Source organism: Suillus discolor, assembly GCF_016758755.1.
Source record: "Suillus discolor strain FC423 chromosome Unknown F5147scaffold_87, whole genome shotgun sequence".
Taxonomy (NCBI): Eukaryota; Fungi; Basidiomycota; class Agaricomycetes; order Boletales; family Suillaceae; genus Suillus; species Suillus discolor.
Window position 1 is genome coordinate 43,378 of NW_024541334.1, and position 24,468 is coordinate 67,845.

Genomic DNA, 24,468 nt, shown 5'->3' on the forward strand with positions numbered 1-24,468 from the left:
AGCTAAGCCTAGAAAAGAGAACATCTTGTTCTCGATAAGACCACATCTGCAAGATGACTGGCAGTTGACATTCTGTCACTTCGTCAGTACTACATTCAATCTGTGTAGTAGAGTAAGACTAACCTCTGCGGCGATAAACATGAGTACTTTGTGACAATAGCTGAAAATATCTGTCAATTTTAACTGAGTGATCATCAGTGGTCAGTAAAATAATATAATGCCAAGCAAAAAACGAACCTTCATATGTGCAACTATCTGTAGCACACCTAGTTGTCCATACCCAAGTTCCTGTTGTCACATTCCACCAAGGATACACAATAGACTCGACATAGGTTTTTTGAGTTCCATCAGCACAAAGACAGCAAGGATATTTGAGATGGCGCTCTGTTCTATAGTTCTCAAATTGATCTGGAGGAATCATGTTATTCTGGTCGTCAGTAGGCCTGCATCACATCAAGATATTTAAATGTATACATGATAAAGACATCATACCATTCCCAATCAATCATAGTTTTTGACTTTGCGTCGTAGTGCAGGAGGGAACAGGTGCATAGCATAGCTTGAGTAATAAGCTTGGCTAATCTGCAATTGTTGCCTTCATCGTGTAGGGGCGCAGTTATGACCAATGAAGATGAAGGTGAACAAGGCCGGTCCATCAATACTGGCCAACCCTGCCCAACTGGCAGGTGTTTATATGCCAAAATGGCAGTAGTATTCATCACTTGGCGAGTCTCTGGCCTGTTTCATAATCAGCCAGCAAGTTCATAGCACTGAGCCACAAGCTAATAATAACGAGCCAACTAACCTTAATTACTTAAGTTGGCAGAAGCCAATATTAATGATGTCACGGTTGAGGCTGTGGCTGTTACTGTGGCGCACCTAACAAGGAGTTTCAGTCGTTCGCCATACAGCATGAATTTAAAATCAAAGCCAAAACCTTCTGAATAAACCAAGACACCTTAAGTGCAATTGCTTGATCACGAAAACCATCGTCGGGCGTGATTTTCCCCAAATGAATTATCCATGGGTGACTGCCAATACATTCATAGCTGGTCTTCGTGAATTTTCATAACCATCAAAAAAGTTGCCCACAACATGATCATTATGCTGAAATGGGGTAGCTGCCAGTATGGAGTGAAAGTTGAAAGTATAGCTATCATGGCAGTAAGCTACAGCTGTTAGGACATAAGAACATCCAATAGTAAAAAGAAACAAATACAGCAACCAACGAGCCTTTACTCGCGAACTCAATCTCCACCATTCGCAAGTCCGGCAAAGAGGCCATTTGTCGTCCATGAGACTCTCAAAAATCATCCTCAACAATCAGAATATGGTCACACATCTTCGTTACAAACTGTCATCATGATAGTAGTCCTACCAATGCCCATATCATCGCTAGGACAACTGTTTAGTTGGCAGGATCGAGCAATGAAAGTACGCTCGTCCAAAATCAGGTCCACCTGAGATGAGGGACACGTTCTTGCTGTCATAGCCCTGTGGAAGTGACATCACAGATTCATGGACATTCGCTGCACAAGCAGTGCGCTCGACGTCTGCGATCCCATTGTCCTTGCTGACTCGTTGGTAGGCAATGTTTTCTAGGATGCTGGCATCGAAAGAGGTTGGAAGTTTGGTTGACAACAGCAATACGGTCGTGAAGATACTTGAGACTTGACACACATCTGGAGGTATGTATATGTGCCTTTGACGATAAGCACGGCGCCAACGAGGGCCTTGGTTAAGTAGATGAGAGCACTGGAGACACAATAAGAGCACCCCTCGACGAAAGTGCCAAGGACACCAGTGGCAAGGTACTGTGAAGTGGCCTTGTTGAACCGAGCCTGTTCTTCAGGCTCAAGAGACATAGCATGAATGCCACGAACATTAAGAACAGACTGCACTACAAATCAGGTCGACAAACATCAGACTTGACAAAAACTTACTTCATAGTACACCTCCTCAACGAGCCCATGACTCTAACAAACCCAGGCACAATAACCAGCCCAACAAATGTCAATTGCCAGCAGCCGTCACCTAGAGGAGGCTGATCACCATCATCGTGCCAACAACAACAATCTGGCCTACCACAACAGCAATCAACGAACAAGCATCATCGCCATCCTTCACAATGACTTGGAGGAGTTTAGGCTGCACCATTCTTGGGATGATTAAATAGGCTCCAAGTTGTCCTGACTGAGAACATGGGAGAAAGCGATGTCACAAAGGTGAGTGACCCAATGCATCACGGAGGTTGTCAGAGAGAAGAATTTTGAACCAAGGCAAGGGCTGCAATTCCAAGGACAAGACCACCGTAAGAATTGATCATGTTAGCATTCTGGACCACCAACCGAAACTAGGATGATAAGTTTGGAAAAGGCCAGTAGCTGGTGGAACATTAAATTGGTCTCGGCAGGTCCAGCAGAGCAAAGCTCGGGTGTGAAAGTGTCGGAGAGGCAGGGGTTAACTGTAAGCTGGAACGATGGCTGCCATATGGAGAGGGAGGGGACCGTCAGCATGAGGGTGTTGTGAATATGCTCAGGAATATGCTTGGGAATGCTTGAACATGGTGAAGGCAGCTGCCCACAGAGATCAGACTGGTTTCAAGTGCAAAAACATTATTAGCTTACGCACCAGTGAATTATACGATAGCAAAGTACTAGATGATACATTGGGTGAATGAGGTGAAGACGAGTTGAAGATATGATCTATATTCAAGAATAAGTACTGCAATCACCGAAAAGGAATTCGAAATAGTGACCGGATAATATATTAGACATGATGGACGAGGATGATGATACAGACGACCTCAGATTAAGCAAACTAGACTGAAGGAGAACTTGAGTGACAATGTACATGAATTACTGTCAATTGATGACTCACCAGCTTGAGAGGTTTTAATCCAGTAGCAGATGGTTCTTGTTGCAGCTCAATGGGAGATAGGAGCCGATCGGATGATGGTAGGTTCGGTGGAAAGAAGTTGAGCTGCTGCAGGGCAGCGTTCGCACTGGCGGCATTACTTTCTAGTCTCGCTGCTGGATGAAAGACAGGTGAAACAGAAGAAGGCTGAGTACGTTGCAATAGCCTTCTGGCTGCAAACTACAGGGGCATGAGTAACAATCAGACAATGTCACTTCAGAAGCTTACCTGTGGATTGAAACATCGAAAACCCAATGGCACCTTTGTGCTCCCTGCTTCACGTGACGGAAGATTTGATATTACTGGAGCAGAGAGAGAGGGACTATTTGCTGCAGATGAAAAGCCGTCTGTATGAGAGGAGAACCATCGCTTCATATCACGTCCATTCGAGAGAGATAGAATGAGTGGTAGACTCTGAGCAGTAGACGATGAGGATGGCTGAGCCTCAATGGTCGATAGAATGTGTATTGTAAGATTCAATAGAGCTCTAAGTGTCGCAGGGGACCCCATCCTGACTAACATGGAAGAATGTTTCTCCTCATGATCATGTGTCGTTGATTCAAGAACAGATGCTGGATGTAGATTCGGAGATTCCCCCGTCTCATGGGCTAGTTTCACATCAGTAGCCTCCATACTTGGCAAGTGTGCATCCACGTTTCGATCGTCAAGTGCTTGCGGGTTGGGAATTTTGCAAAAAAATATTGTTCATGCCAACAGGTCGAGGTGTGAGTGTTTCACCGTCCTCCTGAGTAGTTGGGCCAATTACATCTTGAAGAACAGAAAGTAAACCAAAATAACGAGAAGTGTCATCCACCGGGCTGACATGTTGGGTAGAGTGTGGACTCGCAGAGTTGACCACAACTGAAGGAGGATTAAGAACGGTCTTTGGAGGAAAAAAATGCGGGACACGATAGGCTGCTCAATGTGCACGTCAAAATGCGACTGATTGAGAGGACTCTTCACTTTGATATCATGAAGGAAGTTGCACGAATCCGTGAACAGACAGCGTCCTTGAGAGAAAAATGGACACGGCCACACTAGAAAAGAAAAAATCAAAATATATCCATAGAATATATGTAGGAACACACTTCTCTGGCGCCATGGAGGATCCTGAACTGTCATTCCACTGATTCATCGAATGACCTCGGACACGGACAGTGTGTACAGAACATTTGCTTCCGTTATTGAACCAAGACAAATTCCCCACAACCCATAATAGGAATTACAACGGACCCCAGATACCACCACCTCCAATGGCTGCCCGTCTCCCTCAAGTCGCCCGCCTCATTCTCTTTACTGGCCCAAATTGTTCCCTTTGTGATGTTAGTACTTTTCTTTTTCTTTATAAAACTTTCTAATTATTCACACTAGGTTGCAAAACTAGAATTGGCGAAAGTCAGGCAGTCAGTACGTCACAAGTTCTCAACACTCAAATGCGACATACAAGTTGCTAATAAACGAGTAGTATCAATTCGACCTTGAAATAGTCAACATACAGGATAAAGGCCAGGAAAAGTGGAAGAAGAAATACGTCTACTGGATTCCCACGCTCCATCTGGATGGGAGGGAGATAGCGAAAGGTCACTGTGATGCCTCCACCATGCTCAAGTCGATGAGGCACCTGTAGGACGAAAATCAACATACTGCTTGCTCTCCATTGTCTCCCTACTGCACCACCCTTGAACTCCGATATTTCTTCAATGAATGAAAATCGACTCACATGCGTCCTTGTCTTTCTCTGCTGTAGGAAGAGGTGCTGGTGCTGTACCCAATTTCGCAGGCACGGAACAACATCAAACATCCAGTTGCCCAGCATTGCCATCATGGGGCATATGTCGCCCAATGTTAGGGCTACACTCATGTGTTGTTCGTGAACTGGGAGCTTATCTTCTGCCTGTGAGGATCAAGGCAACTGCAAAATACCCAGGGAAATTGTAGCCCACCTGTATCAAGCGAATTCGTCATCTACGTGCTTCAGGTCTGATCAAAGCCTTCTGATGTCGATGCTGCTTCATCTGAGACAAAGGACATTAATAAGAGACCAGATATATGAGAGACAAATAAAAAAAATCACTGAGAATCAATTTCGGACTCATGAATCTACAGCCCCCAAACCAGTCATTTGAAAGTTGCGGTAAAGCATGCCCAGAAAACGCTCATAACTTGACCGCAGTGTCCTTGCCTTTGCAGACAAGGTGAGCTCCAAACAAGAATCCTTGAACATCACCACCATTGTGATGAACTGGCTCGAGCTGCATACAAGGCCGTTGAATGCTTTGACAGTGGCAATTGCAGATACAGTAGGCTTGACGATGGTAGTGGCACTCACAGTAAAGGTGCGTGCTCACAAGGATAGGACCTGCTAGGGCTTAGGAGAATGCCTAGATAATGATTAATGCAGCTGAGGGAATAACAAGGGTGAGGAGCGGTGACCAAACAAATGTCAGTACAAGGCTCGTGATAGTGGTAGTTAAATATTGAAGCAACTGGCCTGTTACAAGGGACGAGGCTGCGCATACTTCATCAGTTTCTCTACAGAGTTGATGAAAGGACGATCGGAATTAAAGGCTAAGACGGATTTAAAAAAATTGCTAACCTGGCAAACTTGGCCATGAGACCACCTACTCCCATGGGAGAATCTCCAGAGTCCGGATATATCTTGCACATGGCCCGCAGGTGCAGAACGGTCGACCTCCATGCAAAGACAGGTTGAACAATAATCCAGATCTAAGAACTTCTTACATAAGATCTCCAAGTTGCCACTTGCCTGAGCGCGGAGGGTAAAGAGCAAGCTTTAATTACTAAGTCAAGGAAAAGGTGACAAATACCCTCGATAAAAATCAGCAGTGGGAATATTTGACTCCGGCAAAATCCGGGTTGAGCTCATTGTTGTCAGGCGCCTGACAACAACGAGCACCGAGCTCATTCATAATGTCTACTTTACAGTGAGTGGTTTTCACTGTGAGAGATTAACCTGTTCTTTATATTAATGCATCCAGATTATAGGCTGCCTAGGGCAATTGGTCGGTGTTGGCTTGTCCTTGGGTACGTTATTGTTGTCTTGTCGCTGCATCCACACTCACCAAATATTGATGGTGTCACGCCCAGTCTCACCACCTCTCAATTCTTTTGATATGAGCACCTGCCTTCCAATGCTTCCAATCTTCATCTTGGTTGAAGGAGGTGTGGTGCGGCAAGGATGTGATGCTGAAAGTTCAGGTATGTGTGCCATACCATCTCCATTGTTCTGCTATACTATCCAACCATGTAGATAGTGTAACTTCCTGCGTGCGATTGCTGCATGCTAATCTATCGTTATGAATAAGACAGATAGTTCACCCATATGACCTTTGACATTCATATATATACCGCCATAGTCAACGTAGATACTAATTTTTATGATTTATCATTATATATACCAGTGCAGTGTCTGCAGGTCATTGTTTCTACAACTTGAATAATAGTGTCCATTTTTCTTGTCGCACTCAGGCGTAGTACCCAGTATTATGTGATTCAAAGTTAGTCCATGATTAGGTCAGCAATTGTGTTATCGTGAGTTTTCAGGCTTAAACTTCTATACAATGTGTTGAGTTCTCGGTACATATCTTTATATATGTACTATTAGAGACTTATCCCTATTCCAATCCGTCTTTGTCCTGTCTTCTAATAAATCAAATATTCTCAATGTCGGTACGTCAAAATGAATTGTGTGCCAGACAGCCACTGAATACTATCTGACGACTAGCAGGCTGTGCAGCATAATATCATCAGTCACAGCACTCCTGCCTGGCTGACGCAGCTGGGGCGGTATGCCCAAAAGACAGTAAAGTGAGGCACCCATCACTAAGGACATCTAATGATACTGGATTCCAGCTTAATTCACAATATATAGGATGCCACCAGCAGGGCCTGACTTCATGGTTCAAGAAATGCAATTCGATTCTTCTCAGTTAGTCACCCTCCTTGACAGTCAAAACTGACTCCAATTCAAACAGGAAGGAGGTGTATGGGGAATGGGAAAAGTTCATCCACCCATCAGGAGCGATTTACTATTACAATGAGACAAGGGTGAGCACCAGTTATATGTAGATATCACACTCACTTGATGGCAGGATAGAACACATACACCAGATTGAATATAAAGGACTGTCCAGCTGTTCGACTAGAAAACTTTGATGCTTGGGTAAAAGTTATGTGAGGCAAAGTGATTGGAGATCGTACCATTGTTGCCGAGCCAACAAGGACTCGGAATGTGGATGGAGACATCTATCTGTATTACCTAGTAGTGCTGGAGGCGGAAGTAATTGGCTGGCTAGAACCTTTGGATGGTACTCTTCTTTTCCGAGAATGCCATTTCGCTCGGCAATGGAACCACAAAAGTATGTTACCTTTCATGTCCTGTCATTACGCTTACACCCTTATCGTTTTGCAGGACTTGAACTTGAGGCGCAGTTCTGGTGAGTTTTCTAGATGTTGGTACAAAGAATGTTGATTTTGACATCGATTCACAAAATTACACAGGAAGCATGCAGAATTCTTCCCCCAAAACTTCAAGCTAGATCATGGTCATGTGAGAAAGCTGCTGACTGAACTTAATTGGTTTCACATAGGCAAGTTTCTTTGTGTCGCAATACTGGATAGAATGACCTGAGCGACAAACAGATGCCTTGACATTACAAACTTCAACTTCAGCAACCATATTCTCCAACAAGGATGTGATGGAGAAAATCATCGATAGACTGGTTAGTCTTGGTGGGTACTATTGTATTTTCCTGCACGCATGTTTATGATCAAAGAGTAGATGATATTTCAAGTTCTGATGGAGTCATAACGGAGCCAGGTGTCGCATTGTTTGGTGAGCAAGAGTTCGGAAATTCAGACAATTTAGATACTCATATCATGGGTAATAGGCAGACTATATCACATGCTACGTATGTGTCTCTTTCTCCTACCAGACATAGTTACTAATCAGATGCTTTAGGGCATCATCAATACCTGAACCACTATGGACAACCTGAAGCACGCCTTTTGCGAAATCATTCAACGGGCCATCGTTCTAGGAAGAGAGATCCCTTTTCCTTCATAGCAACAATCACAATGTTTTTCCTTCCCATTTTGGTTCGCGAACGACTCAACCAAATCTATGTTGATGGCGTAGTCAATTCTCTGGACATCAAGGCCTTTCTTGATGATTTCAACTCCCAGAACACCGCACAGATTACCTTGGTAAGTGGATATTTCAAGATTGGAAATGAGAACTCGTTACATAGATCTCCACCGACAGGCAGGGGTCATCATGGCGGTTGATGCTGGTTTCCTTGCCGTCCAAGGTATAGGTACAGGGACGGTTTCTGAGTCTATTTTGAAGGGGTCCATTATATTTTGTGTTGGCTGCATGTTCACAGGCATGTTTGCACAACACTTTGGAGAGAAATTGAAATCCCTGAGATTTGTGGTATGTTTGATTTCTGTCTTCTGCAGCTAAAGTCTGACATTACCAACTGACCAGGCATATTACCTTGATCAGGGAATGACAGTCGTCCTTGGCGTGTTCAGCGCACCAAGATTCTTTGGTATTATGAGGCAAGTAAATGTTTGATTATATTCATTTCGCTCGTAGTTGCTTACACAAGACATACTAAAGTGTTGTCTGGTCCAGCATTTGGTTCCTTGCAAGTGCCTTCATAGACACTGAGCACTCCACAGTTGCCCTCATTACATGTGCTTGCTGCCTCATCTTGGTGTCAGGCATTTTGGTTCCCTTGGCATGGTGTGGTTTTTGAGCAGAAGTGGTGCCGTACGTTCATGTTGATGACGTCTAAGTTATTAACTCATTGTAAGTGCCACTCAACCCGGATTTTGCCGGACTTTTTGTACCTGAGAGTTTGACTCAGGCACTTTCAAATTCTGTAGTACATATATTCTATTCTACAGGAGCAACTTGAGCATCTTTTACGCCATCTTGGCTCAGCACTTAGAGACAATGTTATTATTAATGATTATTGATTATTGATTAATCATACATATCCGAGTCAGTGTTTGGATTTGGCGTATTATGTGACCATGACTGTCTGACGTCTGGCGAGTCCGAGTTGACACTACTTACTAGTACTAGTGCTTAGACTTCGCCACTCTCAATGACTCGACCAACATATGCAGCCCTTCCAAATGGCGTATCACAAGGGCAGTTTTTGCCATCAGCAGACAAGTTCAATCTGGAAGTGACAGCGACTGAACTCATGTTCATTGAGCATGCTCTAGTAGGGCGGGTGGACAAAAAAATCAAGACACTGCCTTTGCTTAATAGAGTGCAGTATTTGCTGTCTCTGCCACCGTACTTAATCTCTCATGAATCACCTTTGATCGGAGATAGGTGAGATATTGCCAATTGCCCTCTTCATTGAATGACCTCATTAGTAGTATGTCAACTCAGCCGAGACCAAGTCCACCCTTCTTCTGACAGTGAAGTCGGCTCATCCTCTGAAGATGAAGTCTATCCATCCTACTCTTATGCTGCCTGCTACAAGATCCCGTCCTGCGCCACCAACTGCAACAATATAACATCCTCCCCAGGCAGTGTCTTTCATGAGAGCCTCAGCTTTGATGAGGAAATGAGTGATTCCCAACATACTGACCCAGTTGATGATTCGATCCTTGATGATGAGATGGGCTGTTATGCAGATGACAATTATGCAGATGAAGACTATGTAGCCGGTGCTCAAAATAATTGCTCTGATGATAACTATGCTTATGAAAACTATACAGATGATGACTTCAATGTTGAAGAAGAAGAAATGCTCAATGGTCACCAACGGCGAGTCACATCTAGGAAACTTCAACAACTTCATCAACACCCTTATACTCCCATTGGAACCGCCATCAATCCAAGAGTGGTATTATTTCAGCCAGACTGCCCTCGTAATGGAAGACGCTTTCATGCACCTCCAAGATGGCAGGCACAAGCCACATCTATCACATCCAACAGCTTCATTACCAGTGATGCTCTCATTGCGGTGCTCGCAAGTGCTCGAGTAGACTCCGGGTCATCTTCTTTGAATGTTCGATCATGGGTTGCCAACAGTACTTCTTATCTCAAGGATCCAGGCGGTGTAGAGTTAGCCGGGGGCTCATTAGAACAAACAGTAGCACGCTGTCACTTGATTTCCATTCAGACAGCCAGCTCCAGTTTGGTCGCCATGATCACGTATATGCAGCTGGCTATTCAGTGTCAAAGGCATTGTACTTACTGTGTTTTTGGCTGTTTATTGACAAGCATCCTTGTAGCATCATCCATGCGTCTACTGCCACAGAAAAGTATAGTATTTGCAGAATTTACAATGACCAGGTTGCAAAGCTGAAGAATGCACCCTCGGAGCGTACTTTCCAACGTTGGAATGAAAATGGCTGCAAATTCATCATACTGGCTGCGGGCGGTTCATTCTTCCTTCTTGTTATAATAGCAGGTCTTGAGATTCGATGGAAAATCACAACGATCAGGTTTGAAGTCCTTCGCCAAGTGGCTAAGATGTTGAGGCAGCCAGGGACCACCAGTGGTGAGTTGTCTCTTTGCACTCCTTCTTTATGGACTGATTGTAATACTGGAAACTTTACAGGCAAACCTGAGTCCAGTGGTCAGTCGCCTTTTGGTACTCTGTTCACACACTGATCACTTCTTCACAAGTGACGCCACAGCTGATCACCAATAGTATTATCCCTACCATTGCTTGGATCAGATGTCACATGCCTATCTGTCTGAGAAACATATTTTGCTTGTCGTTTCTGACGAGCATTGGGGTTGGTGAGCCCCTTCAGTGACAAATTCCGTATTATATGGGCCACCTGACCTACATAATATCCCATATCAGACGGGCCAGCGGACCATGGGCCCATGTTGTGTATATCCTCGATGACGATGGATGGGCCAGGTAACATATTATTTCCGATGGAGACGGGTGGGCCCATGTATGCCAATGATATATATATCCTTGATGTTGACGGATGGGCCGGGGGAATATGATCATTCATGGAGATGGGTGGGCCCATCTGGGTAATATGTAGAGTAGGATATTATAGACAGCTGGGCTGAAGAGAGATGTAAGGCAAATATTGTTATATAGATGGGTGGGCCAACAGGGGTGTATTACATATACGGGTGGGCCGGGGTAGGGGAATATTACATAAATGGGTGGGCTGACGTGGGCCATATTACATATACAGGTGGGCCGACGTGGGGAGTATTACATATACGGGTGGGCTGAGGGTGCAATAAAATATTTATTACATAGACAGGTGGGCCGAGGTGGTGGAATATCACATATACGGGTGGGCCGACATAAGGGATATTAATTAGACGGGTGGGCTGAGGGTGTGATAAAATATTTATTACATAGACAGGTGGGCCGAGGTGGGGTATAATTATATAGACAGGTGGGCCAACATAGGATGTATTACATAGACGGGTGGGCCGACGTGGGGGAATTGTACATAGATGGGTACATATATGGGTGAGCCTAGATACGTTTCATCAAGACATACAGCTGATGTAGCCACCAGCAAATCAAACATGTAGGATACATGCACACTATGAGTGTATATACCTACCATCAACCACCAAAATCTAAACCCATAAGCATGAAAACATGAATCGACCATGTGTGGCATTGACCAATAATCGAGTACTGAAGTGGGAAAACCCCACACCTGAACCCTGGTGTGCAATATATCCTATTTCTACACACAGACACCAGAAGCACAACACTCGCAAAAATATAAATGTCAAATTTTTACAGTGCCAAACCCTGAACCCTGAGATTTTACCAACTCCCGAACCCTGAAATTGTGGACTGCCGGGTCTTGGGGGTCAGCACTCGGGACTTGGGAAATTTGGGGAGATCAATAAAATTTGATCTACAATAAATTTGATTTACAAACAAATTGATTTACAAACTTTTGAAAGATATCTGTGTCGTCTCACATATTGAGTCCCGAGTTCTGGGACCCCCGAGACCTGAGACCCAGCAGTCCACAATTTCAGGGTTCGGGGGTTGGTAAAATGTTTATGGATATACGAAAGGTTGATTCAAACATGTTTGAAAGATGTCTTTCATCTCAAAAATCGAGTCCCGTGTTCCGGGTAAGACATCTTTCAAACATGTTTGAATCAACCTTTTGTATATCCATAGACATTTTACCAACCCCCAAACCCCGAAATTGTGGACTGCCGGGTCTTGGGTTTCGGGGTTTGGGGGTCCCGGAACTCGGGACTCGATATGTGAGACGACACAGATATCTTTCAAAAGTTTGTAAATCAATTTGTTTGTAAATCAAATTTATTGTAGATCAAATTTTATTGATCTCCCCAAATTTCCCAAGTCCCGAGTGCTGACCCCCAAGACCCGGCAGTCCACAATTTCAGGGTTCGGGGGTTGGTAAAATGTCTATGGATATACAAAACTCGGGACTTGACATTTGATATGAGACATCTTTCAAAAATGTTCAAATCAACCTTTCATATATCCATACACATTTTACCAACCCCCGAACCCTGAAATTGTGGACTGCTGGGTTTCGGGGTTCGGGGGTCTCAGAACTCGGAACTCGGTATGCAAGACAACAAAAATATTTTTCGGGGTTCAGGGGTTAGTGAAATGTTTATAGATATACATAGGTTAATTCAAACATGTCTGAAAATTTTCGTTCATCTCAAATGTCAAATCCTGAGTTCCAGGTTTCGGGACTTGGCACCCGGCACTCGGGGTTCGGCACTGAAAATTTGACATTCAGGTGTTCGGGTTTCAGGTGATATCTAAATCACAACAGATTCGAGTTCTGCCAAAGCGTGAAAATTAAAACCCAGTGTGCAACATGTTGATTTTTCATTTATATCACACAAATCATCGAGTTCCAAGTGCCCAGTGCCGAGACCCGAAAATATGTACACAACATGTCCATTTTTCACTCACTGCACAAATCACCAAGTTTCGAGTGCCAAAGCGTGAAACTTGAAACCCAGTGTGCAACATGTCCATTTTTTATGTACATTACACAATTCATTGAGTTCCGAGTGCCAAGGGCCGAGACCCGGAAATATGTATGCAACATTTCCATTTTTCACTTGTTGCACAAATCACCGAGTTTCAAGTGCCGAAACCTGAAACTCGAAACCCAGTGTGCAACATGTTCATTGTTCATTTACATTACACAGATCATTGAGTGCCAAGGGCCGAATACTGAAACCCGAAGCCCGAAAACATGTATGCCACATGCCCATCTACTCATTGCACAAATCACCAAGTGTCGATGTCTTCTTAGATAGATGATCTATAGATAAACACCTACAAAATCAAAAATCTCCATGGTCAGTGATTCAGACAAATACCAATGACTGATAATGTGGTTGTTCGTGGGTGGCTGTTTACACTTCCCCAAGCTATGTCAGACAAAAGTACTTCTGTGAGGTCAGTAGCAATACCAGTCAATCCAACAGTATGGATGTAATAATAAAAAATAAACAGAATGTAGTCAGCCCAACAGTATGGTGATGACAAAAAGAAAATGAATCACTCCAATGGTATGGCAGTGATTAGAGAACAAAGAAAAGTCAGCCCAACAGTACAGTCCTGATAAAAAAGAAATAGATTGATGATAGAAACCCTTCCTTCAGTAACAATGCTTCTCATAATAAATTTACTACAGAAAAATTGTGCGAAGTTATAACAATCACCCCCTCAGCACAAACAGGTAGAATTAAAGGTCAGGACTAATCAGTGATCAGTAGAACTCTTAGTTCACTATTGAACCTGCTGCCAAGGAACTCACGATGAGTATTAAACAGAATCAGGAATGGATGTCCTTGGATTTCAGTACCAAGTCCCCTATTCAACAACTAAAGTCTAGCAGACAAAGAAAACCCTGGCTCAGTATCACTACTCAGATGAGTGAGGTCAAGCGTCACTATCAACTTCTGAAGTCTTCCCACTAAGCCGGTGCTTAGATGGACGTAAAGACAACACAAAGATCTTGAAACAAATTCAGACAATAACACTAAGACGTGAACGAACTGAACAGAAAAAGAGACAAATGAAAAAAAAGACAGAAAGAAACAGGAAAAGAAAGAGAAAAAGAAGAAAGAAAAGAAAAGAAAGAGACTAGAGGTTCACCAGTAGAAAATCAAAGAAAAAAGTTTTGCTCACTGTTGAGCACAGTGAGCTCAAGATATTTGACAGTTGTTGACGATGAGCTAAAGGTATTGCTGGATGTTGCTTACAATGACCTCTCAATTGGTTGCTTAACAGCTCTTGTCACTGTTGTTGATACTGATCACACTTCACACTCAAATTTATTTTGTGGGGCTTAAAAGTTCCCTATCTATATTTTTTTATTGGCAAAAAGTGGGGTCTTATATAGATAAATTAGGGTGGCTGTGCTACTATTTCCCACATTCTAAGGGAAATAGGCTTAGTCAGATTGTACCAATACTATTGTACTGTTAGTCATGTGCTTTATAATTTGTGTCATCAAGCTTTAGTCATCTCAAAAGGTTGCTTTGTCATGATTTGGTTTAGGATCATAGGTCACCTGACTGTTAGAGTCATATGACTTAGTATCATGTGACAAATATTAAGTAACAGACTGATTATGTTATTTGTTGGTGTCTTGTTATGATGTTACTTTATTGACCATAGAAATGATGCGAGCCGTGTATTTAGGGTTTTAAGAAAGTTCCCACAAGGCAACTTATGCAAGAACTATTTTTCACTGTTACTTGACATGTGTGGGATTCAGTCTGAGTCATTGTTGCTGCTGACTAAGCAGAATTTACCGCAAAATTAAATATACAAAAATATTCAGCCTATCTGAGTCTATCTGAGAAATGAAATGAAAATACTATCTGAACTGCAGTCTGAACCATAAAGTAAAGGAAGATTGTTCATAATGATTTCTAGGGTATCGGGCTCGTGGGAGAGCATTAGTCATCCATGCACCGAACCGGTTTGGTGCAGGTCATTGAGTGCCGAAACCCGAAACGCGGTACTTCAAATGGACATGAATTCTGTCTTTGTATGTATTATCCATTGGTGTAGGGTTGAAATAACTTGGGAATTGTATTTGTCAGTGCTCGGTAGTTGGTAGTTGGTAGTTGGTAGTTGGTTGGTAGTCAATATAGGCAAATGATAATGAAAAATGAAAGTTGTTATTATGCTTAACTTCCTTACCGAAGGTTGTAGTCCGAGTCTAGGGGAGTGTATTGGTAGTCTTTTCTTGTCCATCAGTTATCATTTAACCGAGATATAAGCTAAAGAAATCTGAAACATCGGTGATAATGAAAAATGAAAGTTATTATTATGAGGAAGTGAAATGGGTAAGAAATTGAGTGTGGGAAACTTCAAAGACCCAAAGCATCGAAAATGGTTAGTTGAGCAGTGGTAGGACTTTAATGCTGGGTCAACTCATATTTTCACTATATCCCTTCTACCCACCCCCTACCCTCAGGGCAGTAGGCAGTATGGGTTCCTTGGGTAGTTTACGATCTATCCTACATATTTGTAATGATATTTTTGGTCTGAATCATTTATAAATGTGACTTTGTATAAAAGATGTCTATTGTCACTCTCCACACATATGTCATTTTGCCTATCATTACATCAATCCTTCATGAATCTTTCTAGGCTTTTAAGCTATTATAATGGATGTATATGGGTGTTATTCCAGGTCTCTCATCACATCACAGGTTTGTTATGTTGGATATCTCGACATAATGTGCAAGTCTTGCTATTAATATTCATTCATTTATCTTTACACTCACTTACTGCACACATGTATTTCATTTGTCATTATTGATGTTTCGGATTTCTTTAGCTTATATCTCGGTCACATGGTAACCAATGGATGAGAAAAGACTACAAATAAACTCGGACTACAACCTTCATTAAGCTGACTACTGATTCCTGGGTACCGAGTATCAAAACCAAATACTGAGTACCAATTACCATGTACCGAGTACTGCATAATGAGTAACAAGATAACCAATTGACAAGAAAAGACTACCACTACACTCACCTGGACTTGGACTACAACCTTTGGTAAGGAAGTTAAGCATAATAACAACTTTCATTTTTTCATTATTGCTGATGTTTTGCCGAATGACAAGGAAAGACTACCAAGACACTCACCTTGACGTGGACTACAACTGTCATTTTTCATTATCATTTGCCTATATTGACTACTGAGTCTCGAGTACCGACCACTGACCACCAATCACTGAGTACCAAGTACCGAGTACTGACAAATACAATTACCAAGTTATTTGAACCCTACACCAATGGATAATACATACAAATACAATTTGTGTCCATGTGAAGTACTGGGTTTCAGGTTTCGACACTCGACACTTGGTGATTTGTGCAACAAGTGAAAAATGGACATGTTGTGTACATGATTTTGGGTTTCGGGCTTTGAGTCTCGGCCCTCGGCACTCGGAACTCGATGATCCGTGTTGTAATGTAAATGAAAAATGGACATGTTGCACACTGGGGATTGAGTTTTGGGTTTTGGCACTCGAAACTTGGTGATTTGTGCAGTGAGTGAAAAATGGACATGTTGTGCACATATTTTCGGGGTTCGGGTCTCAGCCCTCAGCATTCGGAACTCGATGATCTGTGTAATGTAAATGAACAATGAACATTTTGCACACCCAGTTTTGAGTTTTGGGTTTTGCCACTTGAAACTCAGTGATTTGTACAACAAGTGAAAAATGGAAATGTTGCATACATATTTTCGGGTCTCGGGTTTCGGCACTTGGCACTTGGCACTTGGCACTTGGTTATTTGTGTGATATAAATGAAAAATCAACATGTTGCACACTGGGTTTCAAGTTTCATGCTTTGGCACTTGAAACTCGGTGATTTGTGCAGTGAGTGAAAAATGGACATGTTGCGCACATATTTTCGGGGTTCGGATTTTGGCTCTTGGAACTCAGAACTCGATGACTTGTGTAATATAATTGAACAATGGACATGATGCACACTGGGTTTCGAGTTTCGGGTTTCGGCACTCAAAACTCGGTGATATGTGCAATGAGTAAGAAATGGACATGTTCCATACATATTTTCGGGTTTTGGGCTTCAGGTTTCAGCACTCAGCACTCAGAACTCGATGATCTGTGTAATGTAAATGAACAATCGACATGTTGCACACTGGGTTTCGAGTTTTGGGTTTTGGCACTCAAAACTCAGTGATTTGTGCAGTGAGTGAAAAATGGACATGTTGAACAATGGGTTTCAGGGTCTCGGGTTTGAAAAATAGCATAATAACAACTTTCATGTTTTCATTATCATTTGCCTATATTGACTACCAAGTCCGATAAGGGACCCCTTGGATGATCCATTGCTCAATGAAATACTACCTGATTGGAAGTGTGCTGGTTATCAGATATTCATTTGTCAACTCCTGGGTCCTGGAACTTGGAAGTTGGTATGGTTGACCCAAATTTGGGTGGTTGGAACTTGGCATCTCATAGGGCAACACAAGCTTTGCACCCCGGATTCCAAATTCTGCAAGACAACCTGTGCACCATCAAAGGCCATGTCAGGAGATCACCTGCTGCTCCGGGAACTTAGTAACTTTGATTTATTACCTCCTCTGATTTGGTTGATGTACAACTACCTCAGCTCCATCATGTCTACAATTATGATACACATGGGCCCACCCATCTATATTTTATACCACCCTCGGCCCACCTGTCTAATACAACATCCCATACAACACCCTCAGCCCACCCGTCTAATTAATATGCGTCTGGGCCCAACCGTCTAATACAATATTTTATAATACCCTCGGCCCACCCGTCTAATTTAATATGTGTCTGGGCCCACCCATGAATGTGATAACAAGTACCTACCCATCTATCTCATACACATCTACCTTAATACACCCATCTGCATAATATCCAACTACCTCGGCCCACCCGTCTACCTAATATTCATGTACATCGGCCCACTCATCTACTCTATATATTCCCTGCATGGGCCCACCCACCTCCATTGGGAATAATTTGCCTCCCAGCCCATCCGTCATAGTCGAGGATATTTTTATCATGGGCCCATGGTCCGCTGGCCCGTATCATACGGGATATTATGCACGTCCGTTCCCTCGTATTATACGGAGATAGGTCACTGTAATATGTGGGTTGGTAACACAATGGACTGTACAGATCTCTCGCTTTCTGATAAGGTATTCGATGGATTCAAACAACAGTGGGTTCTATGATATGTAGGCGATTGTAACCCATAATTCTTACCCCACTTTTTCCAGTCATTTTTCTCTTCCCACTAGGGAAATGGGAGCCTGGGCCATTTGCATCCCAGCTGTGACTGAACAGCGGCTTGTCATTGATGGTAAGGGCATCTCCAGCCACTTACCTTCTATGCTCGATTCAATAAATGAATGTTGTGGTACGAAAATACCCATTGACGTCACTGTCATCCAAACTTCATATGACTGGAAACACCGATCCAACGTTCATTTCCCTGCGAAGACCAACAGAAGGGAGAATATAATTTGGACCGAAGGTGAGCAGGCGAAAGCAGAGGCAGGAGAAGTTGTCAAGGATATTGATGACCTGCATAGCAAGGTGAGCGGACTGAAAATTTGCAATGACACTCTGACATGTGAATTAAGTTAGATAACCTGTATATTGATGGCTGTAGAGCTGAAGACAGGTACTTACGCATACCAATGAGTATTCTGCAAGGGTGAGTGGAGCTTCTTCGCAGAATGAAGAACAGCAAACTCACTGTTTTAGTGGTGGACTTGATCTATGCAATTCCGATGGCAGCCTCATGGCCTTTGTATGTTTGTCACTACCTGAGGACATTTGCTGTGGCCTCGCCAGCAACTTGCTTGCGTGCTTTGATGGAAAGGAGGTCTTGCAGATGTGTCACAAGCAAGACTACTTTGATGTTTAAGATTCTGATGATGTACCAGAAGTGGAGGATTGTGCTAACTGTGACTTAGAGAAGCTGACAGAGCAAACCCTTAGCCATCCCTTCCAATGCCTACACTTCTCCCTTTGGAATCGATACTCAACTACGGTGAGTCCTTTACCTATCCCTTTGAAAATACGACATGAGAATGATATATCTTATAGGGAGCTGGTGCGCCCACACATATTCACCCACATGAGATGGCTAGAGTTGGTGTCAGCCGCACCAATCATACTCAATGTTTGCCCTATGCTTCGAAAGACATTTTAGAGCACCAACAAGTCTATAACAATGTACTGGCTACATTCAGCGAACTCTTCGAATGGTTAGAACATGTGGTGAGCGTCCTTGATGGAATGTGTTTACCTTGACATTGACTTTCGTCCCAGATGAAGACACACTTACCAGAGGAGTATGAAGTCATTGTTGAACTCAGTCAAAATCTCCCAGGTGGAGAATGCTCACCGGTGGCTCCGTTTCTATCCATTGTCATCAATCTCAATGTCACCACAGAGGCTCACAGAGACAGGTTTGATAAGGACCTGTGTCTTGTCCTGCCCATAGGCGAGTTCAAGGCTGGGGATTTAGTACACTTTGAGCAGGGATTAGTGTTGGAGCTACGATGTGGTGACTTCGTCATTTTCCCCTCTGATGACACCACTCATTTTAACCTTCACTATGAGGGTAAGAGAGCATCATTTGTCTTCCATACTGATAAAGGCTTTGATAAGTGGAAGAAGGGGCGTAACGGATGGGCCGTCAACAATCACTTTCACTGATTGAGTGAGTGCTGAAATACCCTCATTTCTGATTGTGTTTTAACTACAACCACTGTTCAAGCTGTTATGCAACTCCGTAGTGCAATGCTCTGATACAAGTCAGCAATACGGCACTTGACAGTTTAACACCACTCTGTAGCACAACTCCTCACACTTCAATGTGATTGTAATGCAAGACATTCAGTTACGCTTTGACAAGAATCTGTATTTTTTTTCGCTGTAATATCTTGTCTTAGTGTTCATACTTCAAGTCTCCTGCCCGTGCGATCACTTGGAGTTCCCATCTGATAAGTCTTCTGTTCTGTTCAACACATGCTAATTTTTTGTTGGTTCTCTGCACCCGCCAATCATACTTCCGCAGGGGGAAGAGAGTCTCTTTGCGACCTTATTCTCTTCGCCCAATTATTCTTTCCCAGGAGGGCGGGCAGGTACAGCATGGGTATGAGTATGGCTAGTGTTTGTACTTCTCTGCACCCGCCAATGATACTTTTGCAGGGGGAAGAGAATCTCTTCGCAACCTATTCACATCCCCCAATGATTCTTCCCCAGGAGGGCGAGCAGGTACAACATGGGTATGAGTATGGGCAGGGGGAGTACTACGAGATGGGGAACATGCAGCAGTACTAAACATTCTACGTCTTGTGCTTGTTTCATATTTTTTTCACGATCCTTGATGTTTTCTTCTTCTTTAGTGGTTCACACTACAGTGGTCTATGTTGCTATGTAGGGTAGTTCTCTACACCCGCCAATGATGCTTCTGCAAGGGGAAGAGAGTCTCTTCGCGACCTATTTGCATCCCTCGATGATTCTTCCCCAGGAGGGCGAGCAGGTACAGCATGGGTATGAGAATGGGCAGGGGGAGTACTACAAGATGGGGGATAGGTATGTGATTATGTAGTAGGACTCGGAGAATGTCAGTGTGAGATGAGACAGGATAATTAAGAAAGTAAGTCGACGTAAACCAAAGTAGAGCATCATCTAAACGGAATCATTCAGGCCTGTATCATAATATTTAAGCGAGTTCAGGTAAACTTTTGAAAAAAAGTGTGTCGTACCTATCTGAATATTGCTGCAAATTTTGTCGCTGCGTGGAAAGCTGCATGCACGGCCACTCTCATGGCACTCATAGCTCCCTGAATCGCCCTTCTCAAAAGTGTTTTCAATCTCTGTCCAGCACTCATGCTAGCACTGACGGCGGGAGTGTTAGCGGAAGTGTTATTGGGAGTGGTGATGGGCGAGACGGCAGGAGCGGATGCGATGGCATTAGACTACATGCTGATAAGTTAATGGTCTACACTAATTAGTTACATACCATCGCCCAAAAAAAGTCAGCTTGATTCTACATTTCATTAGCCGAGCACATGTTTCACAAAAGTCCTTACAATGATCGTCCTCGGCATGGTCCCCATTGTTCCGTTCTCACTGAATACATCGGAGCCCATTTAATTTGACCGTGCTGTTATTGTTGGATCAGGGGGCAATACGTCTACTTCCAGGTATCTATTACGTACAGAATTATGTGTCAATTGAAGTTCTTTGTCACATGATTATGTGATATGTCACACTCATCATTACAAATTTACAATATTGGTGTACCTTGAGGCTGGCCATACCATGCATTGCGTGTATTTATGGGCTGTATTCATGCTCCATAACTACAGTAAGTGAAGTTTGTGCAAATAGATTGAACGCTCAAACTTTGTCTCCACAGGTCTGGTTTGTCACTATGGCGTCTCTTCCCCTTCTTCTGTTGAGCTTTGTCTCAGATTCGTCATGATGTACTAAATCTTAAATCTTACCTAGAACATGTGGAGATGGCGCATCCCATTATATCTGGGCTGGACTGTAGCTGTCCACATTGGGAGGTGCGTATTTCTCTAGAATTCCTGCTCGGTGGTTCTCTTCTAGCCACCTCAATCTGTATTTTTTGTATAGTTCGAAATAATGACTGCAGTTCTTCTCTACTACCTCCAGACGTTCTTGGAGACCAGTTAACGTAATATGTTCAACTGCGTCATTGGCAGGAGTCTGGTTTTTTTCCGGTTGTAGATGAGTATCCTCTGAGTCGGTGCACGAGCTTCTGTACCAGTGCGGGTGAGTTATTTAAGTATGTTATGAAGAACTTTGGACAGACATGACGGACATAGACACCTCTGATCCCTCACCTCTCTGGATATTGTCTGTCTTCACGTTGATCTCCATCCTTTAGAAGATAGAGTTTACAAGTGTGTTTAGGGATATCGACTCAGACAAACTTACCGCAGGTTCAACTTTCCACAGCAGCCTTTTATCGCTAATGATTGTTGCATTGCAAGAAAACGATTTCAAGTTCAACACAAATGTGTGCTTTATACTACTCCGCAGGAACTACAATCATCTCAACAGATGCTCACTTATCGGATCAATTTGTTCGGGCCATCTAGATGTTTGACATCAATGTAAGGCTCTGTGGCCACATTACAGCATACCAATGGCATGCCCATTGGCGCGCTGACATAATTAAATGGCGCCAACATGATATCTCATTATTGGGATGAGGCTGTGCCTCTACTAATCATGTATAAGTAAATCATCTTAGCTGGTATACCTGTGAGTCATCAATATGGACGATGATAATTCATCTTCAAATGAATCTTGCAAGGGAGGTTCATCAGCTCTTCAGCTAGGACCTCGCAAGAGAGCGTGAGTTTTCAAATCACTCGAATTCTCTGGCCTGACCCTGTATTTTAGATTGAAATCTGATCCCTTAGTTTCACACGGGAGGCATTTTGGCCGGACAGTTTTCGCTCTCTGCAATTACCCTTCCCTTTTAACTAATGGTATATTACAATTGGAACAACTGGAGGATGCATCTATAGAAGATTTTTCTGCTGAGTCAATACTGTCTTAATTCTTACTCACAATAATCTGACACAGTTGTTAGAGAGCGGCGAGAGCACCTAGTCTTTGAAAGACTCTTAGACTCATACCCTGGACTTCTAGAGCGACTGCGAGAAGGCTCAGAGGAAGAAGTTCTTCACGTTGGAGAATTAGTGAGTCACTCATATCTACCAAACATCCTTAGTGCTTAACTGGCAGATCGGTAAGGGGGCATCTGCTGCTCGAGGTGAAGACACCAAGTCGTTGAAACCTGTGGTGATCAATTGGATAGTACCTGCAGGAGAAGTGGTCCTGCCTCCTTTGCCATGGAATTCCAAGATCAGTCATGGCTTCAACCACCCTCTCACTGGCCGACTACTCTGTCCTGCTGAATTGGATTGGAATGACACAGAGTAGGCTGCTTTATTTTTATTCAGACATCAATCACTGACACTTCTTGACGCTGACCAGGACAAAACAGCAGCTGCAAAGTGGTGAAATTGCTGTCAGTGGAGACCAATGGCCTCATTTCTTGTACGCCAATGAGACCTATGATCCAGACGATCCTTGGAATGGCCTCCTTAGAAGCCGCCTGCTTATCAATGTGAGTACGCTTGGTGTCTTTCTGAATTACATGATCGCTTAACGTATATCCTCTTACAAGGCATTCAGGCATGTGTTTACATCGCCGAGTTCGGTGGAAAAGGAGCCCAAGGCTACGCGTGCTGGCAATGCCCGCATTCATGGTATGACTGCCGTCACTATTCCTTCTGTCGCATATATCGCAACGCAGGTCATTGAAATACTTTCGATTATTGTATTTTTGTGGCTGATGATTGAGACAGGTTCGATTTGCAATTTGTTCATAATCAGTGTTTTCTTGCACAGATACAACTGATTCGGAGACGTTTTATCACTCTCTTCTTGACCTTTTGGAAGATCCAGATGAAAGAGGGGAAGTAACAGATCTCTTTGTGTGGTGGAATCGGTAAGCCAATAATTTTCTGACGAGTTTTTAAGGTCTCAGTCCTATTAGTTTAGTCAGATATTTCCCACTTCATCAGCAGCTAAACGAACTCTCAAAGCTAACAGTGCTCTCTCTAAGATTCGCCAAAAGCATGCAGCTCTCAAAGATGCAAATACCAGTGCTTTGTAATGCATATCTGCGTCGTCCTGGCTAGTTGGTAGTGAAATTTTGTAATATAAATGCTGCCTATTGCTATGCCTATTGCTATGTGCTGCCGAGATCTTTTGCCGACGAGATCTTTGATACCAAATAATAATTGGCTACCCTACAATGTTGTTGCGATGCCACATGAACATTCCTGAAAGGCAGCAGTTAAATTTACAGCCATTGGGGAGAGATCAGTAGTAGCACCATGTGAGACTCGCCTTGCAGCTAAATGTCAGTGCCGGACATCCAGTCAATGCCTGACAGCACTCTGTCAGTCATGGACTCTTTGGTGGATGTGGTGTGGGCTGGAAACTAACAAGAGCGCTGTAAATTTACAGCCATTGGGGAGATATTGGTAGTAGCATCGATGTGAAACTTACCTTGCAATGCAAGGCCACCTTTGAACCTCATGGTACATTTGACAGATTCATAATTCAGAACCAAGCCTTACCAGCAACTGTCAAGTGACGTCAAGATGCTAGCTGATTATCAAACTTAGCATGTTTGCCACACCTTGCAATTGGTGACCATGCGTTGCCAACAGTTGGTGTGATTGACAATTTGGAAGTATTCACCATTCGTTTAGAAAGTGATAAAGATGACATTTAGCCAGCAAGCTGATAGACTTTATGACATCTCCCTCCTATATAAGAAAGATAGATGTGGCACCTTTCATCGATGTAACTCCGGGTATATAAAGATTTGTCTATTGATCTATCATAATGATGCTTATTTGATTGAATTTAGACTAGACAAT

The 24,468-nt window shown here is 43.1% G+C and overlaps 7 protein-coding genes across 7 annotated transcripts; 5 read left to right on the plus strand and 2 right to left on the minus strand.

The window, feature by feature from the left end:
* Positions 1–1,679: 1,679 nt before the first annotated feature.
* On the minus strand, positions 1,680–1,865 carry F5147DRAFT_533842 (uncharacterized protein; the record flags this gene model as incomplete). The annotated part of the gene is made up of 1 exon (XM_041430122.1): positions 1,680–1,865. A coding segment is annotated over one exon (186 nt), but the record flags the coding sequence as incomplete, so codon positions are not given.
* Positions 1,866–4,077: 2,212 nt separating this feature from the next.
* Positions 4,078–4,543, plus strand: F5147DRAFT_821547 (uncharacterized protein; the record flags this gene model as incomplete). Its single annotated transcript, XM_041443706.1, has 3 exons — positions 4,078–4,238; positions 4,288–4,323; positions 4,382–4,543. Exons 1-3 carry the CDS (start codon positions 4,170–4,172, stop codon positions 4,541–4,543), a joined length of 267 nt encoding a protein of 88 aa, XP_041287019.1. The 5' UTR covers positions 4,078–4,169.
* Positions 4,544–8,013: 3,470 nt separating this feature from the next.
* On the plus strand, positions 8,014–8,515 carry F5147DRAFT_779494 (uncharacterized protein; the record flags this gene model as incomplete). Its single annotated transcript, XM_041442299.1, has 3 exons — positions 8,014–8,142; positions 8,201–8,371; positions 8,426–8,515. The coding sequence occupies 3 exons, from the start codon at positions 8,014–8,016 to the stop codon at positions 8,513–8,515; spliced, it is 390 nt and encodes a 129-aa protein (XP_041287020.1).
* Positions 8,516–9,053: 538 nt separating this feature from the next.
* Positions 9,054–10,582, plus strand: F5147DRAFT_779495 (uncharacterized protein; the record flags this gene model as incomplete). The annotated part of the gene is made up of 5 exons (XM_041442300.1): positions 9,054–9,289; positions 9,350–10,030; positions 10,060–10,155; positions 10,201–10,469; positions 10,530–10,582. The coding sequence occupies 5 exons, from the start codon at positions 9,054–9,056 to the stop codon at positions 10,580–10,582; spliced, it is 1,335 nt and encodes a 444-aa protein (XP_041287021.1).
* Positions 10,583–18,114: 7,532 nt separating this feature from the next.
* F5147DRAFT_779496 (uncharacterized protein) lies at positions 18,115–19,678 on the plus strand (the record flags this gene model as incomplete). The annotated part of the gene is made up of 7 exons (XM_041442301.1): positions 18,115–18,170; positions 18,229–18,547; positions 18,595–18,668; positions 18,719–18,852; positions 18,904–19,007; positions 19,064–19,237; positions 19,289–19,678. The coding sequence occupies 7 exons, from the start codon at positions 18,115–18,117 to the stop codon at positions 19,676–19,678; spliced, it is 1,251 nt and encodes a 416-aa protein (XP_041287022.1).
* A 1,827-nt stretch (positions 19,679–21,505) lies between these two features.
* On the minus strand, positions 21,506–21,987 carry F5147DRAFT_657545 (uncharacterized protein; the record flags this gene model as incomplete). The annotated part of the gene is made up of 3 exons (XM_041434277.1): positions 21,506–21,758; positions 21,822–21,881; positions 21,938–21,987. The coding sequence occupies 3 exons, from the start codon at positions 21,985–21,987 to the stop codon at positions 21,506–21,508; spliced, it is 363 nt and encodes a 120-aa protein (XP_041287023.1).
* A 293-nt stretch (positions 21,988–22,280) lies between these two features.
* On the plus strand, positions 22,281–23,693 carry F5147DRAFT_747980 (uncharacterized protein; the record flags this gene model as incomplete). Its single annotated transcript, XM_041440004.1, has 9 exons — positions 22,281–22,360; positions 22,409–22,552; positions 22,602–22,710; positions 22,757–22,950; positions 23,009–23,141; positions 23,202–23,330; positions 23,383–23,398; positions 23,426–23,525; positions 23,579–23,693. 9 exons carry the CDS (start codon positions 22,281–22,283, stop codon positions 23,691–23,693), a joined length of 1,020 nt encoding a protein of 339 aa, XP_041287024.1.
* Positions 23,694–24,468: the final 775 nt, after the last annotated feature.